Below are 18963 nucleotides of genomic sequence, written 5' to 3'. Positions count from 1 at the left end.
CGTGGAAAATTTTTATGGTGTCAAATTGGGTTATAGCTAAGTTTTGGCTGACTTGAAACCTCTTTAGTCTGAAAAGACGTACCTACTTAATTTTTAAAACGAAAGTCATAATTCCCTTGAGAAGAAAAACTATACGTAAATCCATAACTCCCGCAGGATCAATTGAGGCCAATGTCCATTAGTATACAGGCATGGAATAACATCATTGACGAGCAAATGTGATGAAAAATAATTCAATATCTGTCAAATTTGTTACTTTCAGGCAGTTCAAAATGGTCACTGGTTACTACTAGAAGACATAGATAGTGCTGCCCTAGACGTGGCGTCAACGCTGAGCTCCTTGCTAGAGAGAAACGCGCTCTGTGTCCCTGGCTACAGAGACTCTTTACCTGTAACACCAGGCTTTCAACTATTTGTCACGCAAAGGTTAGTTTGTTTAACATAAAACTTTCACTTTTCAGTTCATTGCGTGCCCTGATAGACAATTACTGTGTGACGTATGTCTCGATCGTGCAATGAATAGAAAAAAACTTACCCGCGTCGCCGGTTGCGCCAAGTTGTAACAAAGCCGTGAACGGGGTTATAGCGTTACATTCTGGCGATAGCGAAGATAGAGTTCATTTAAATTTTTCGTATTCTTTTTTAACAAGAAAGAGTAGAAAACAAATGAAAGAAATAAGTACTTTACGAGTATATATTTTTAAATACCAAATTCTTTCCATATTCAAGAGAATGACGCTCTCATATAATAATGTCTTACTGATGGATGACTGCTTCCTGATGAAGTGAAAATTTATTTTACTATCTACTTTTACTGCTTTGATGACCAGCCGAAAGCGCAATATACCTTAGTCTTCTTGGTAATAGTTTGTTACTATGTAACTTTTTTTTTTCAGGACCGTCAACACAAATTACGGTTTCCAAAAGAAAATATCTAATTCCAGCGCGCTGCTACAGAAACATTTAACTCAAATAAATGTCGAGCCCCTTTCTAGATCAGAGCTTGCTGAAATCATACACAAGCTTTACCCAAGCTTATCAACCATATGCTCCAGAATGATCGAAGTTTTCATGATGTTCTCAGTCGGTAGTCATGACAGTTCCCTACAAACCACGGAGACGGTAACTCCTGAAAAAGACTCGAGCATTACAGTGATGAGAGGATCTAGACTTATTTCTACGAGGGATTTGATAAAATGGTGCTCAAGGTCTGTTGTAGGCTTCGATGTGTCGAGCCCGGAGGCAGCTATAAAAGTACTCCAAGATGCCTTAGATATTTTCACGTGCTCCATTGCTTCGCCTGAACATAGGTTAGAATTATCCAAAAAAGTCGGCACTTGTTTAGGCATAGTTGAAACGAAATCTGAATTTTACTGCAAACATCATAAACCAAATGTTGCCCTTCATCCCAATGCTCTGGAAGCGGGAAGAGCGAAAGTCACGAGGAAGGAAAAAACTTTAGAATCTGTAGAATTTGATAACAGACAAGTTGTATTCTCCTTTACACGTCAATCGGCTTGTTTGCTTGAGAAAATCGCGTGTTGTGTTACTTCAAATGAACCAGTGTTGCTGGTAGGAGAGACCGGAACGGGTAAGACTTCTTCCGTCCAATACTTGGCTCGGCAAACTGGACACAAACTCGTAGTCATCAACATGAACCAACAATCGGACTCCGCTGACTTATTGGGTGGGTATAAACCAGTCGATCTCAAATACGTTGTACGACCAATAAGGAATGAGTTTGAAGAACTGTTTCGAGGCTACTACAATGTCGAAAAGAATAAAAAGTTCCTTTCCCATATAGACACGTGTTTCAAAACAGAAAGTTGGCCGGCACTGTTGGCGTTAATGAAGCAGAGTCACAAGTCTGCAGTGACCAGGCTTGTAGGAGAGAAGAATGAGAAGAAATTGAAGATATGGCTATCGTTCGGTCATAAACTTGCTAAGTTAGAACAACAGGTAAAAGCAGCTTCGAAGCTCACCTTCGCGTTTATTGAAGGCTCCTTAGTTAAAGCAATGCAAGACGGCCATTGGGTTTTATTAGATGAAATAAACTTGGCATCAGCTGAAATATTAGAGTGTCTAGCAGGCTTGCTAGAAGACAAAAATGAAACCATTGATTTAATAGAAAAAGGAGACAAAGTTCCTATAAAAAGACATCCTGATTTTACTCTATTTGCGTGCATGAATCCAGCTACAGATGTTGGAAAGAAAGATCTGCCTGTTGGTCTGAGAAATCGCTTTACAGAATTCTTCATAGATGAGCTGACTGAGAGGAATGATTTGATGCTGCTTATTGGTGATTATTTGTATCACATGAATCTTAGCGGGCCAATGTTAGAAGGCATTTACAACTTTTACTCGACAGTCAGAAAGGAGGCAAAATTGAATCTTGTAGATGGTGCAGGTAAGAAAAGTAATGTATCTTTTGTATTAAGAAAATACTGGGGTTATTGTACTGACTGTCTTTTTTTTGTTTTTTAGGTAATTCTCCGCATTACTCCTTAAGAACTCTTTGCAGAGCTCTAACGGCAGCAGCTAAAGCAAAATGTGGGACAGTTACAAGGTCTCTTTACGAAGCATTTTGCTTGTCTTTCCTTACACAGTTGGATAGCTCGTCTCATCCAAAAGTAGAAGCAATGATTGCCAAGTAAGTGACAGATCCATATAGGTATTTGAAAACTGTAATCTTTACAGATTATTTACTTGACATGTAATTTTAATGTATTTCAAATATTCGTTTTTTTTACAACAGGGCAGTTATTGGAAGGAAGAATATAAGTTCAGTTCTGAATCAACTAATTCCGGAGCCACAAGTCCCCGGGAAAAACTATGTAAATTTTGAGGGCCATTGGATCCCTCAGGGCAAACTTGAAATAGCCATTCCAGAGGGATACATCTTAACACCTACAGTTAGGAAAAACCTTCGCGATATTGCCAGAATTGTCTCCTTAGGAAAATTACCAGTTTTATTGCAAGGAGACACTTCAGTTGGAAAAACCTCACTTATCACTTACATCGCAAAAGCTTCGGGCAATTTTTGTGTTAGGATTAACAATCACGAACACACAGATCTTCAGGAGTACATTGGCTCTTACGCGGCCGATGCCAGTGGCAAACTAGTTTTCAAAGAAGGTGTTCTAGTTGAAGCGATGAGAAAGGGCCATTGGATTATCCTTGATGAGCTAAATTTAGCCCCCAGCGATGTTTTAGAAGCCCTAAACAGAGTTCTCGATGACAATCGTGAGCTGTTCATTCCGGAGACTCAACAGGTAGTCAAAGCTGATCCCAATTTTATGTTGTTTGCGACGCAAAATCCTCCTGGATTGTATGGAGGTCGAAAAATGCTGTCGCGAGCTTTTAGAAACAGATTCGTCGAGTTGCACTTTGATGAGATCCCTAGGAAAGAATTAGAGACGATTTTACACCAAAGATGTCATATTCCTCCAACTTATAGCAAAAAGATGATTGCCGTCATGGCCGAACTTCAAGTCAGGCGACGTGGCTCAGCTGCAGTTCAAGGAAAAGATGGGTTTATTACACTAAGAGATCTGTTTAGATGGGGTCAACGGTACAAGTTTGCATCCAAAGAAATCCTAACAGAGGACAAATTCTACGACTGGGACCAACATATTGCCGATGAAGGATATCTCATACTCGCTGGCAAAGTACGACAGAAAGACGAAAGAATCATTATCGAGGAAGTTATAGAGAAACATATAAAAAGGAAAGTCTGTCCGGAAAATCTCTTTTCACTGCACGCTGTAACGTCACCTGTAACGAAAAACATTTTAGAAGTCATTCTAAACAATCAGCTTAAAGAATTCTCCCATGTGGTGTGGACTTACAACATGAGGAGGCTGGCCGTTTTAATAGCAAAAGCGTTTGCTTTCGATGAGCCCGTATTATTGGTAGGAGAGACTGGCTGTGGTAAAACAACAATCTGCCAAGTATTGGCAACATTAAGAAAGAGTCAGCTTTTGTCTGTAAACTGCCACATGCATACAGAGAGCTCGGACTTCTTAGGAGGCCTTCGTCCAGTTCGGCAGTATAAAAATGATGGAAGACTGTTCGAATGGGTTGATGGGCCGTTGATAAACGCAATGGAAAATGGGCAAATGTTTTTAGCTGATGAAATATCTTTAGCTGACGATAGCGTCCTGGAGCGATTAAACTCCTTACTTGAACCTGAAAGGCAGCTAGTTTTGGCTGAAAGAGGCATGGAAGATAACTCAGATATAGTAGTTATTACAGCGCAAAAGAACTTCCATTTCGTAGGGACAATGAATCCAGGAGGCGATTTTGGCAAGAAGGAGCTTTCACCTGCTTTACGCAACCGTTTTACCGAGATATGGTGCGACAGCGTGTCATCGCGTGAAGATTTACTGAGTGTTCTAGAAAAAAGCGTTAATAAAGGTATCTCACTTGGTAACCAAGAGGACGGCAGCTCTGGAATCGGAAACTCTATCCTAGACTTTACAAGTTGGTTGAAGAATTCAGAAGTCACCAATAAATTCCCGTTCAGTTTGCGCGATTTACTCGCGTGGGTCCAATTTATAAATGTCACAGTTGCTAAAGGCCTTTTGGACACCCCGGAAGCTTACGTCCATGGCGCTTGCTTAACGTTCCTGGACTGTTTCGGCACAGCCCTTACTGGCCATATTGAATCTGAGACACTATACATACTCCGTAAAACAGCTATCGACTTCTTGCTGAACCAAATTCAGACGGTCGGAAATGAATACATGCAGGGGTTGAGAGAAATGCTAAGCAACAAACAAACCAAATTCACCGCTGAATCTGACGCTGAAAAATTCGGCATAAGGCCTTTTTATATTGATGTGGGAAACAAATATAATATCGCTGAAGAAGAACAAAAGTTCACATTTACTGCGCCGACTACTGGATCAAATACGTTGAGGCTTTTGAGAGGTCTACAACTTAATAAAGCTATACTGTTGGAAGGAAACCCTGGAGTAGGGAAGACCAGCTTAGTAACGGCTCTGGCCAAATCTTCAGGACACAAAGTGGTGCGCATCAACTTGAGTGACCAAACCGTAAGTATCATCATATCAGTATCTACAGTTTTATAAATGATATTTGTACGTATCATAGTTAACATTAGGTACTTATTTTACATTCAGTGTACTCGTAAGTTACGTTTCTAAATTCGAGCTCAATTTCTATTTTATTCAAATTAAGTGTTTTCATTATACTTACTCATACTTAACTTGCTTTTTACAGGATATTACAGACTTGTTCGGAACAGATCTTCCATCCGAAGATGGCTCTTTTACCTTCAAAGAGGGAGCATTCCTAAGCGCTCTTCAAAGTGGTGACTGGATTCTACTCGACGAGCTCAATTTAGCTCCTCAACCAGTTTTAGAAGGTCTTAATGCCTGCCTTGATCACAGAGGCGAAGTATTCATCCCAGAGTTAGGAAAAACATTCAAAGTCAAACAAGAAACGAAATTGTTTGCTTGCCAAAACCCTTTAAAACAAGGCGGTGCCCGTCGAGGTTTACCTGTATCATTCCTGAACAGATTCACTCAAGTATACATCGACACTTTGACTAAAGAGGATCTCATTTACATCGTCGAGTCCCAATATCCAAGCTTACCTAAAGACATCCTCCACAGGATCGTAAGGTTTAACTGCAAAATTGCTCATGAAATAACTGAGCTCCAATCTTGGGGACACAGAGGCGGTCCTTGGGAAATGAATCTAAGAGACATCCAAAGATGGTGCGAAGCGCTTATCGAGGAACAGAATAGTGGCAATGACCCGTTACCGGGAAAATTTGTCGATATTCTGTATGTGAATCGTATGAGAACTATTGAAGATAAAGACAAGATGATTGAATGTTACAACGAATTCTTCTCCCCTGAATACCCAAGGAGCGATTGCAGTCCACAGTTTGACGCCACTGACACTAAAATTATTATAGGTGATGTTACTATTGAAAGGAATACAGACAAAACATTCAAAAACCGACGCTCATTAGAAACAAATTCGCAGCTTCTCAGGACGCAGCTGCCAACTTTGAAGGCTTTAGCTCAAAGTATTAAAATGAACTGGCTCTCAATACTAGTTGGGCCAACGGCTACTGGTAAAAGCAGTGTCGTGCAAGTATTAGCAGATTTAACCGGCAATGACCTCCAAGTATTACCAGTCACCTCAGCAATGGACGTATCAGATTTGCTCGGTGGATTTGAACAAGTGGACTACAACAGAAATCTCGAGACGCTATTCGATCAAATAGAGACTATTACGGTCCAGACCGTCCGCAATATATGGCTTTCTCAGCCGAGCGAAGAATGGAGGTTGAACAAACTCTTAAGCCAGCTGTGTCAATACAATGCGCTCCAATCCGAAACGAACAATAGCTACGAAGCGGACATCGCCAAATTTAATGATAAAATACAATTCCTATTAAATCATTGTGGTAAATTACTGGAAAGCAACAAAAAGTATGATTCCTCACGAAACTTACTACAAGAAACTATATCAAAATTGACTTCTTTGAAAAAGAAAGTTTCTCAGCTGACTTCTGTAAATGCCGGGGGTAAATTCGAATGGATAGACTCTTTGCTTGTAAGATCCTTGATAAATGGATCTTGGCTTCTTTTGGATAATGTGAATTTGACTTCAGCGGCCGTTTTGGATAGGCTTAACGGTTTGTTAGAGACCAATGGAGTCCTGAGTGTACCTGAAAGAGGTGGATTGAGTGAGATAAAGCCTCATCCCAACTTTAGAGTGTTCTTTACGATGGATCCGAAGTATGGAGAAATATCTCGGGCAATGAGGAACCGAGGCGTGGAAATATATTTGCTAAGGCCTGATGATTGGGATTTGACTTTGACAGAGACCATACCTTATATGGATTTGACGGCTCTTCTGTCGTCTTGTGGGCTGCCGATTCGCTATCAGGAAATTTGTATTAGCTGCCATGAACTGATGACTTCTTTTGTTCAAGGTTTGTTTTCAATCAATTCAATTCAATTTATTTTTATTTCAGTCCATAATTTTTGCATTATATAATTAGACAAAATAAAAAAAAAACTGTTTGCTGAAAAAAGGTTACTAAAAAACGTTTTTTTACAGGCTTAGAAAGACCAACAGTGTCTCACATGCTCCAAGCAGCGTATCTAACGTGGCAACAAATGATTCGAGGCATTTCCCACCAAATAGCTCTCGTCAACAGCTTCTCTGATGTCTACATCAAACCAAGATGCGGAGGCGACTTCTCTTCAAACGTCAATACATCACTGGCTGAAATGAAAAATATAATGCTGAAAGCTTTAGAGGAAAAAATAAACCGCGAGGAGTACAGGGTATTTGAAGCAAGAGACACAAGTCATACCTTGACTGTAAGAGGTTTATGCTCGAATTCGTCGTACGAAATCGCTAAGCAGATTGCCTATGTCGCGGTTCAACAATCAAATGACATCGATTCTGATTTGGCGTTCGCCCTCCATTCTCTTACGAGTATATTTACATCGTATCAAAAGTGCCCCGAGGATAGTATGCAAACATTATACACCATAATAAAAACTAGTTTAGAAGATGACAATAGATTAGAACAAGTCGCCAACCAATTGAATGATAAAGCGCTAGTTTCTGTGAAAAAATTGAAAGGCCATTCTGAATCGCCAATGAGGTTTTACCCAGAATTACAGCAGCTAGATGAGAACGAAATCACTGAGGCCAATATGAAGTCCGTATTGCTATATAACGAATTGTGGAAGACATTTGTCCTAAAGTTCTTACCTGAAAATAATTTTTCGGCGCTGGACTACTCAAAAGCAGTTGTATCTGGCATGCTGACTGATGACTTCGTTGAATATCCCATTTTGCAACACTGTAAAAAATATACAGATGTCATCGACGAATATATAGAACACGCTATTAAATACGCCCAAGAATCGCTTGATGATAAGACAGTGTGTCAAATAATACATTTGTTGAACTGGAGAAATCGTTTCTTGAAAGTTAGTTCAATGCCATTGTTTGTGACAAAGAAAAACAAAAGGACGCCGATATTGAAAGAAGAAATAATACCACTGATTTACATGCATAGTAAATGGCTTCAGAAACATTTGATGGAAGAACTTTTCAAGTTGTTGCCTTCGAATCATAAATTACGGGAACAATTTAATAGAGTCTCTATGGATATGCTTCACAATGAACAAGACAATACAGAGATCGCAAAGCTTAGTAAGAAGCTGAGAAAAGTAAAGGGTCAACCTAAGTTACACGAAAATCAGGATGGGTACGATTTGGCGGTAGCAAGGTCTGAAGTGTACAAACAAGTAACTTTAGATATGACCAAGCCTATTGAAACGCAGGCACAGAAACTCTCTCTAGACATCGAAATGGCAACTGACATGTCTTTAGCACTGGATGTTCCTGATAGCTCAAAACTTACTATAATTCAAGAAAATGTAACAAAAATGCTGGAGGTTGCTAAAAATACTAAAATTAGCTTGGATGCCAAACTTCTACCCATTAATGGATATGTGATTCAAAGAATGTTGAGCATCATGAAGATACATTTCATAGATTTGATCTATAAGCTTTCACAAGGTGAGAGCATCAAAGCTGGTAACAGCAAAATGCAACATTTCGCAATTATTTTGACCAACTTTACATGTTTGGCAAAGGTTACAAAGGGATTCCCACCGGCATTGCTAAATATATTGCAGGTCATTGAAAAGATATGCATTGGAACCGAAGAAACCTCGACTCTCAGGTAATGAACATACTTTTACTTATGTTTACTTCTATTCGTTTGTTTATTTTAATACCCTTATACCTATTAGCTTCATTTGTAAAAAAAAACTAAAGTGGTGCGATATTCACTTGAAATAATCAAATACCTTCTACAAAAAGGCTGTTGGAAAATGTAATTGAAACTGTTACGTGCAAAATAGAGTTTACGTACGTACATACATCATTTTGCTTGATCAATGATACATTATTATATAAACTCATTGAAGTGGCAATGGGCAGGTCATATAGCACGGAGAACAGATCGCCGTTGGGGCCGTTCTCGAGTGGAGACCGCGGATCGGCAAGCGCAGCGTAGGACGTCCACCAACGAGATAAACGGATAACCTGTTTAACTGCCAACCGAAGCAATTGGAGGGCTATGGGGGAGGCTTATGTCCAACAGTGGACGTCCTACGGCTGAGATACAAAATGTATCAGATACAAATATACCTAAGACTAAAATTAATAATGTTCCAGAATTTCATCGCTTCCTGCAAAGTTCTGGGATGAATTTTACAAAGCACTGGTAAACTCACCATCTCTGAATCCGTTGCCGTTCTTAAACGTGAACAATGCTAATCCCGAAGAAGAAATCGAATCAATTCCTGCTAACACCAAAAAGTTATCTACCAATCTACCTCTGATGCCTTACTACGTGCAGAAGCTGACTACAGTTCATGGCTCAGGTAACTATAAAAATATTACTTACTCGATAGTCCCAATATTCTGCTATAGGGAATATTACGCAAAGCTCTGCGCAGGGGCGACACTAGCGCAAACCGCCATGACAACGTCAGTTCTCTTTCTATTTTGTCGTCATGACCAGAGAGTTATTAGTACGTATAAAAATCAATAGTATCGAAAGAGATATATTTCCAAAAAAAAAAATTGAATTAATATGATATTATGACATCCTATGGACATTTAAGATACTCAAAATACTATGTACTGTTTTTGCTAGTGCTGCACTCCGAAGGCAGAAAATTGCAGTAATATTCCCTATTCTTTCATCTTTCTTGTACTTTATTATCTTTCTTTTTGTAGATTCTCGCCATTTGCTCGCATACGAGACAGTATCCTTACAAGACAGAGCAGAGTATTCCAAACTGTTAGGTACAGTGCTTAATGTTGTATGGAAAAATATTGCCACACTCGACAGTGCTGCCTCGATGAAATTGTAAGTATATTCAGCTTAAAAATGTTCGTAACTATCAACGAATATATTTAAAACCCATGTAAATTATTTTTCAGAAAATCGGATGCTTTATTTGAAATTAGAAAATATGAGCAGTTGATGTCGTACTTACAATCAATAATATTTTCGAAACAAATGGACAAATCCTATGCTACTTTGCAAGACTATTTAAAAGACCAGCCTGTACTAACAGACATGATCGCTGAAACGAACCGAGTGTTTATAACTCTACAGCAAAGCGTGGTTAAGACTCCAGTAACGACAGTTGAGAAGGCAAAAACCAAAATATCAACAGCAGAACTCTCACTATTGACGAGTCTCATTATGATCAAAATAATGACTGAAGTAAGTCCCGTGGATCACGTCGAAAAATATAGACTGAAAGTGAAATACATCGAAGAAGATATAGAGATATTTGAGGCTTTACTAAGCGCTTACTACATGCATGGTCTTGTGTCGGGCAGCATCACTGAAAATAAGAATGTAGAAAAAGCTTCGGATGTATCAGTAGACTGTTTTGCTAAAGGCAGTGATAAGAGAGCGTGTTTGCAGAAGGTACATCCGTATTGCTCTATAGTGCTGGAGTTAAGAGAGAGTATAGGGGAAAAGATACATAAATATGCTGAAGGAAACACTTTTAGGCCGAAGGACCCATCATACAATGTGTTTGCAAAGGTAAGATTTTTTTAACAAATCAACCTAGTCTCTGACTAGAAGTAAACCAAGCTTGTACTATAGGTATGAGACAACAAACAAACATACTTATTTAGATATTAGTACGCCACATATTAGTACGATTTAACGGTATCCTACTCCTATCCTACTACAGACATGCATTTGGCCGGCTTTTGCTTATGCAAAATTTTGAAACGTACCTATTTAATATTTTCTTTTTTTTTCTAGGATTGCAGACATTTCGCAAAATCGGTCCTTTCTCCAAAATCAATAACGGATCTTTCACTTAACCTGAGAAAATCCTGCACTGATCTGTTAACAAGTTTACAAACAAACACACACAACAAAACTACAATGCAACACGCGTACACAGTCATGAAAGAAACAGTTTCTTGGCTGTACTCAGTAAACGCATTTTACAACAAAATCGAAACTACTTATACCGAAGCATTCCCGGATTTAGCTAAACCGTTGCAAAGCTCCATATCAGAAATCGTTTATAGCGTAACGACTTTGAAAGATGTGATAGGGGAACTGGTAGCGAAAGTCGAACAAGGACCAGTGTTGAAAGAGGCCATCAATGATTTGATGGTTTATCCAAATGAAATCCCAAATAAGGACGAAAAGGCGAAGTTTTTGAACCGTTTTGTCGCGTCCAGTGTCATGCAGCTTTTGAATAAGAACATCGTCGCTGATAATGGTGATCAGTTTGACGTGGAAACGGAATGTATGGAGTAAGTATTTTTAAATTTTTTGCTCTTTTGTATACGTTTGTATTTGAACGAAGGCTCTGTATCGCGATACATTAAAAAATAAATAAAAACCACGTGACAATTTAGGCCAATTGCCCTAGTCCCAAACTAAGCAAAGCTTGCACTGCTGGGCAAAGATACAATATAGATAAATACATATTTAAATACATGGATTATTTATTATTGGGGCACAAACCTTCGTATTAATCATGCAAGCGGTTACTCCGGGAGTCAGTGGCCACTTTACTAGGATCGATTTCTCGATAAAATCTAATACCCATCTTTTATTTAGAATTTTGAAGATGAATCTATCAGAGATCAAAATGTACTGCACGGCTGCTGAGCGCACGGACCAAATAACGTTTAACAGCGTGATGACAACTCTGAATAGCATCGTTAAAGCCTGGGAGAAGCAGCAAAGGGACATCGAGAAGAAGAAACAGGATGACGAAGCTTTATATGTTACCAAGTAAGTTTGAATTCACTTATGTTTCCGCGACTAACGATAACGTAAGGCTCGCGATTGTGGTTTTAGATTTTTTTTTAAAGTTCAGAAGATCAACAACAACTGATGAAAAGCAACTGAAGTATGGGGGAGGCCCATGTCCAAAAGTGTACGTCCTACGGCTGATATGATGATGATGATGATCAGAAGATGATAAAGTTTTGTTAAATAAATAGCAGTTGTTAAACGATTTGGCAGTATTAATTTGTCAGTACAGTCGAGTTCACATAAACTTGTGAGCAAAAATTTTATCAAAAATATCTGAACAAGTCTATTGTTAACGGCGTAGAAGCGATTTTTTATGATGATCGTAAAAGTTGATTGATAGTGTCAAATATACTATTATTATATTTAAAGTTGATCAAAATGACAATTTCTTTGGTCATTATCCCAAATTAATCAATCATATTCAATTATTGTATTGCCTACCCTGTCTAGCCTATTGATTACTTTGTAATTTTATATTTATGTCTTATTATGTGGTATTCAATACAGAGTTATTTTATTGTATCGTATTTTCTTTGTCTAGATCAAAATGCGAAGATGTTGATGAAGAAACAGAAGCATACCACGAGATATTAGAGATGTTCCCGTCTTATTCTGACAGCGACTTTGCTGAATTCAAGGCGCCATTATTAGAACAAAAGAAAACCAAACCTGTTGCCGACAAAAAGATAAAGCAACTTATCAATACCGAAGACGTATCTTTAATCTATAAGTGGCATTCGAATTTCGTTCGAAATTTGACTATTGCTGAATGGTTACCCAGTCCAAAGAAGATGGTAGGCAACGACGTGATCAGTGGTTTAATGCAGAGGTATCCTATATTCAGTCGGGTCATGTCGAATGCCTGGGAAGCGTTGGACGCAGAATTCGAAGGTGCTATTACACCGAGTTTGATGGTGCTGTTAGCGCAGTTTAAAGAAAAAATCGACGGAAGTGGCAAGTATTATATTACAGCGTGGAAAGTACTTAGCACTGAATCACAACTAGAATAAAATTAATCAAAAGTTTCATACACAATTAAAACAAAAATGTAGATGTATAGTCGACGCCATAATTCGTGAGACTAAATTGACAAGTCAATGACAGTTACAGGGTTACCAGGGTTCGACGAAATTAAATAGTGATGTAGCCGATATCGATATTCAGTGTCGATTCGACTAAATGGTGTGCTAAGTGGCGTTTTTTTATACAATTTCGGGAATATTGTTGTTGCAATTGTCACTTTCGAGCTTTGCGGTGAAGGAAAACATCGTGAGGAAACCTGCACAAACCTGCGAAGCAATTCAATGGTGCGTGTGAAGTTCCCAATCCGCACTGGGCCCGCGTGGGAACTATGGCCCAAGCCCTCTTGTTCTGAGAGGAGGCCTGTGCCCAGCAGTGGGACGTTTATAGGCTGGGATGATGAATGTCATCAGGTCATTACAATGCTTCTTCATCTTTTGTTATTTGTCAAATTTTATTGCAGATTCAACTAATCAAAAAATAGACTTTTACCATTCCCCATGGGTGTCGGAAACGAGACAGTGCATACCGCTTCTGCAGCGAGTGAAAGAGAGCACCAATGCGCTGTTGGACCAGTGGCCGGATTTCCCTACTCTCAAAGATGTAAGTAGATTTCAGCTATTGCTCTCTCTCCTTATCTTACCTTTTGGGAAATTGGAATAAGAAGTAGCTGGGTAAATATTTAGACAAGGGCGTTGCTCTCAAAGGAATATCTACCTGTTCACGCTTAAAACGCTAGATGATTTTGAGGAAACGAGTTATAATCACCTCGACGTTTCGGCCAAATCACAAAAGTTTAAAACATTATAAACTGATTTAGATGATTTTCTTTATGCAGTTAGTTTAAAATCCTGGGAAAGACATATGATAATTTTAATAATTGCAGTTCCCGTGGGATAGCGATAAACGAATTCTTGGCAGACGAAGTCGCAGGCAAAAACTAGTTATATAAAATCTTCATCATTATCAATATCAGGGGGGGGAGGTCGCCAATACTCGCCATGCTTGCTAAGCGGGTTAGCGAGCGAAGGATAGGATGTAAGGTGGCCTGAGAATATGCTGCGGCCCATCTTCTGGTATTATCCCTTAGCCGGTTTCTACCGCGCCCACGGGAGGAGATAGACGACATTCTAACGCCGTCGCCCAATGGCTAAAAACCATCTTAATTTCAGATAATCCTAATAGTAGACAGAATATTAGGCTTCCCCGTGACCAGCCCTGTATCCCGCTTCCTTACCGGCTTGGAACTGCTCCGGGACAAAATTGAAGAGTGGAACAAGAACGCTCACAAAGGCAACAATTTGATCGATATTTCTTTGGAAGTCGGACAACAGATCATCAACTGGAGGAAGTTGGAGATGGGACATTGGAAGGAGTGCCTAAATAATTTGTATCACAGGTAAATAACTTTTTTTTTTCTATCCTTTTATAGTTACCAGCACCAATATCTGACACAGTAAAGCGTGTTTTAATATCTGATATGACTCTATTTTTACGGTCGGGGGATTTCTACATCAGATATTTTTGCACACTCCGCTGTGGCAGATATTAATGCAAGTGACTGTACACATTATTTCTGTTATAGTAGTGTAGACGGCTTTACCATTTTTTTGTGGCAGCAAAAACATAGAAGTCGACTGTCACATTAACATTTACTTGTAAGTAAAAATGGTCTTTAATATTGTATGGAATTTCGAGTATACATATTTTTCAGCCAGTTTGAATAGATACATACATATTTTGTGATTTTTGGTAAATATTATTTCGGTTTGTTTATTTCAGAAAACAATCCGAAGCCCACAAATATTGGTTCTACGTGTACTCAGTCACCAACTCTTATTTGGACGAGGTCGATGACCCCGTACCGGCAGAGCGGGTCATCAAAGTACTGAAGGATTTCATGGAATCCTCCAATCTAGCAGAGTATGAAGTCAGACTGGACATCTTGTATGTGTATCACTGTCATTTGGTGCACTTCGAACGGAATCAGAGACGTGGTGAGTTTTTTAATGTTATCAAGACATACGGTAGTGTGTCCGGCCAAGTAAAAAAAAAAAGAGCAACACTGCGGCAGATAGGTACATTTTATTGTTTTATCAGCCGTCTTTAAACGTCACATTTCGTTCTACTCAGGAGAGGTTGGCATTCCGATGTATGAGTTTATGAAACTAGTTTTTTTGACATCTTGCATGAACTGGCTCCACAATTTTGAATGAAATTATAAAAATGTGTAAACTTAATTGCTGGTGACAATTATCTAATTACGCCCAATAGTCCTGACCTCCCGATATCAAATAACCGACTCTTTGTTGCATTCTTAGATGAGCTGCTTTCTATATTCTGGAACACATATAACTATTACGCTCAGTTCAGCCCTCAAGTGGCCGCCTTGATAAAGGAAAAACGCGCTCCAATCGAAAAGAAACTACGCGATTTCGTGAAGATCTGCACTTGGGATCGCGACTTGAGCTACTGGAGTGTTAAAGATACGGTGGAGAAAGCGCATAAGGCTCTGCACAAACATACGAAGGAATTTGAGGTCAGTTTTCAGTCAGATCTTGATAAGTTTGTGAAATATGTTTATACTTATAACAGTATATGAAAACAATTTTTAGGGATCATATTGCTAATCTGTGGCTCCACTATAGGACCTGCTGCCTGCCACAGTTTGTGTTATTTATTCTGATTGACTGCTTTAAGAAATAATAATGAAAATTTAATTAAGTTGAAAAATAACTCATGAGAGGTTACAGCCTTGTTTAACATTGGATCATTTATTTATGAACCAATCGCAAATGTGCTATAAATGTCAAATCGGCCAAATGATACATAGCAGTGGTTCGTGTCCAAGTCTGACTTGCACTTTGCCAATTTTTCACTTCTACGATTTCATAAAAGTCTTTTGAAAACACCCCTATATCTTTTATGTGTGAAGCATTATCGACAACACTTGTGTTACCTGCATTATGTATAAGTCTTCTTTTTACATCAAAAACATGAAATAACGTTATTTATTACGGGATAAGCCAGTGTGCGTACAAAAATTTGCTAGGCAATGCTGGGGTGCATTAAAAGGTCTTTATTTTTAATCGCGGATGATAAAAGACGCGTGTTATAAGTTTGACGCCAATATTCGTCAGCCATCTTTGAGAATAAATTTGAATCCATTGAAGTGACAATGTCGGGGGTCTTTCAACTTTTCTAACTTGGTTAATTTATTACACATTCCTTTTACTCTACTTCAGAACGTGCTGAAAGAATCCGTAGTGCAATGCCTAGTGGACAAGACGACGGAAGCGGGGGCCGATCACGTCGGCATTTGGGACCGGCCGAAGCGAGCCACCGGCGTCAACGCTACCGGCGGCGCTTACATGATAGACACCCAGAACTTTATGATCATGGGGCGGAATATTAAGGTGAGACATTTAAACTGACATTTTGATATTCAATTATATTGTATCGGATAACTCATGTCTTAATCGAGTTTATGTGTGTGTATAGCGTGAAATGTCGTTTTAAGACGTGAGTGTCGGGTACAATATCATTTAATATGAGTGAGTATCACGGTAGTGATATTTTCATGCCACATAATGTGAAGCGGCTCTTTGCTGCTAGAAGAGGTCTTATTGCACGAAAACCCCGAAGCTTGATGCTTTGACAACAAAGTTCTCCTCAATTAAAATACCTAAATTCCTGTAAAAAAGATATAAAAAAATATATAATTATAATTAGTTCATGTGAAAAATACACTCATTTTTTCTTCTGTTAATCAAACAAAAAATAGCGCGTCAACGTTCGGGAGTGGAGGATTATAACGTCACCCCACACTTACGAGCGTTTATATACCTGCTGAGCTGGCAACGTTGCATTTTTGTTAGTTTTCTCGATTATTCCATAAAAAAATAATGAAAATTAAAAATGTTGTCTGATAGAACTCACCATAATATATAATAAGTTAATGTTTAAATGAGTCTTTTTCACTTAAACGACGGATTTGGATGAAATTAAAGTTAGTTTATAATCTGGATTAAAACATGGATACTTTTATTATTCCCACGGGATAGGGATAAAATCTCAAAATAACAACCGCAGGCTTTCATGAATTTGGTATGTAGGTAGTTGGACGTCTGGAATAAAACATAGGTGACTTTTTGACCCGATATTCCCACGGGATACCTAGGGATAAAATCTTGAAATAACAACCGCTGGGCTTTGAGCAATGAAATTTAGTATGTAGGTAGCTGAACCTCTGGAATAACACATAGGCTACTTTTTATTCCGATATTCCCACGGGATAGGGATAAAATCTCGAAATAACAACGGGTTTAGAGTCATGAAATTTGGTATGTAGGTAGCTGAACGTCTGAAATAACACATAGAGACTTTTGACCCGATATTCCCACGGGATACTAAGGGATAAAATCTCGAAATAACAACCATTAGGCTTAGAGCCATGAAATTTGGTATGTGGATAGCTGCACCTCTGGAATAACACATAGGTTATTTTTTATCCCGATATTCCCACGGGATAGGGATAAAATCTCGAAATAATAACCGCTGAGCTTAGAGTCATGAAATTTGGTATGTGGATAGCTGCACCTCTGGAATAACATATACGCGACTTTTTGACCCGATATTCCCACGGAATACCTAGGGATAAAATCTTGAAATAACAACCGCTGGGCTAAGAGCCATGAAATTTTGTATGTAGGTAGCTGGACTTTTGAAATAACACATAGGCTACTTTTTATCCCAATATTCTCACGGGATAGGGATAAAATCTCGAAATAACAACCACTGGCCAGAAAAGAAATAGAGCCATGAATTTGGTATGGAATAACACAAAGGCTGTTTTTACCCGAAAAGGATAAAATCTTGAAATAATAACCGCTGAGCTTAGAGTCATGAAATTTGATATGTAGGTAGCCGGACGTCTGGAATAACACATACGCTACATTTTATCCCGATATTCCCACGGGATAGTTTTGTAACTTAGGGACCCCATACATCCCAGTGCTGTATTATTATTATTTTGTAATGTTTTCTTTAATTGTATACTGTAGTTTTCAAGTTTTTATTTGTCAATATTTTATTTTGAAAAAATGACTTTCTGACAACTTTCTTGCGGCGCATTCTTCTTGCAATGATGGTCTTTCCGAAAGCGCTGGTAGTTTAAGAAATGAAGTGTAAAAGTGCCCATTGCGGCCTATTTACTGAATAAATGATTTGAATTTGAATTTTGAATTTGAATTGGGAAAACAATTGTAATTTCATTACTGGGTTTAGAGTCTTGAATTTTGTACAGTTATTCACAACACAACCTCAATGAAGACCACGATATAAATTTTAGAAATTCCAGGGGAATTTTGTAAAATCCCGAAAATTTCAATTGCAACTACCAGACCGAATAGTTTACGCGTGCGAAGCCGCGGGTAAAAGCTAGTATATAATAAGTTAATGTGTCTACTCCAATAATTATTCGTTATAGACTTTTATTTTCTTTAAAACCCGTTAATAAACATTAATTCGTTTTTGAAGAATATAAAACTCTATCACAAATAATTATTGGAGTAGAGAAAAGCTAACAAAAATGCAACGTTGCCAGCTCAGCAGGTATAAACGCTCTTGACTTCAACAGGAAATCTTCAGTATTTTATTTTTAATTGCCGATATGAAAATACTTGTCCGATATTTTTTGATAAGGTAGACAGTTTCAGTATCTAATTTTTTTTGGAATTTAGTTCATTGCTTCCTGCCCCCGACCATTGCTTATTTCATCTGGACACTCCAAGCAAAATTCTTTCATTAAATCTTTTTCTAAAAATACTAACATTCATTTTCATTTTCACAGATCGTTCAGGTAAAACAATAATCTACTAAGCACTGTAGTTATAGGTCGAATTGACAACGTTTGGTTAAATTATCATAAGTAATTGACATGGCTACTCACAAAGTACTTACGACGGGAGCAGGCAAGACGCACTTTTCCTTCTGCTATAATACGTGACCATTTGTATTGCATTGTATTGTAAAATCGTGTCCGTATAGACAAGATG

At 38.4% G+C, this 18963-nt stretch overlaps 1 protein-coding gene across 1 annotated transcript in view; it reads left to right on the top strand.

Annotated features, from left to right (window-relative positions):
- The window catches only part of LOC141434874 (midasin), a 42197-nt gene that overhangs the window by 4253 nt on the left and 18981 nt on the right, over positions 1-18963 (top strand). The window contains exons 6-22 of the mRNA XM_074097354.1: positions 263-426; positions 897-2407; positions 2485-2650; positions 2756-5057; positions 5245-6976; positions 7105-8752; positions 9250-9458; positions 9817-9949; positions 10024-10642; positions 10871-11376; positions 11687-11863; positions 12429-12841; positions 13371-13510; positions 14080-14306; positions 14690-14904; positions 15229-15446; positions 16153-16323. Of these exons, the coding sequence (XP_073953455.1) occupies positions 263-426; positions 897-2407; positions 2485-2650; positions 2756-5057; positions 5245-6976; positions 7105-8752; positions 9250-9458; positions 9817-9949; positions 10024-10642; positions 10871-11376; positions 11687-11863; positions 12429-12841; positions 13371-13510; positions 14080-14306; positions 14690-14904; positions 15229-15446; positions 16153-16323 (10551 nt within the window). The remainder of the gene's footprint in view (positions 1-262; positions 427-896; positions 2408-2484; positions 2651-2755; positions 5058-5244; positions 6977-7104; positions 8753-9249; positions 9459-9816; positions 9950-10023; positions 10643-10870; positions 11377-11686; positions 11864-12428; positions 12842-13370; positions 13511-14079; positions 14307-14689; positions 14905-15228; positions 15447-16152; positions 16324-18963) is intronic.

Source organism: Choristoneura fumiferana, chromosome 14 (genome assembly GCF_025370935.1).
Source record: "Choristoneura fumiferana chromosome 14, NRCan_CFum_1, whole genome shotgun sequence".
NCBI lineage: Eukaryota > Metazoa > Arthropoda > Insecta > Lepidoptera > Tortricidae > Choristoneura > Choristoneura fumiferana.
The sequence above is the reverse complement of the archived record's forward strand: the minus strand, read 5'-3'. Positions and strand labels throughout refer to the sequence as shown.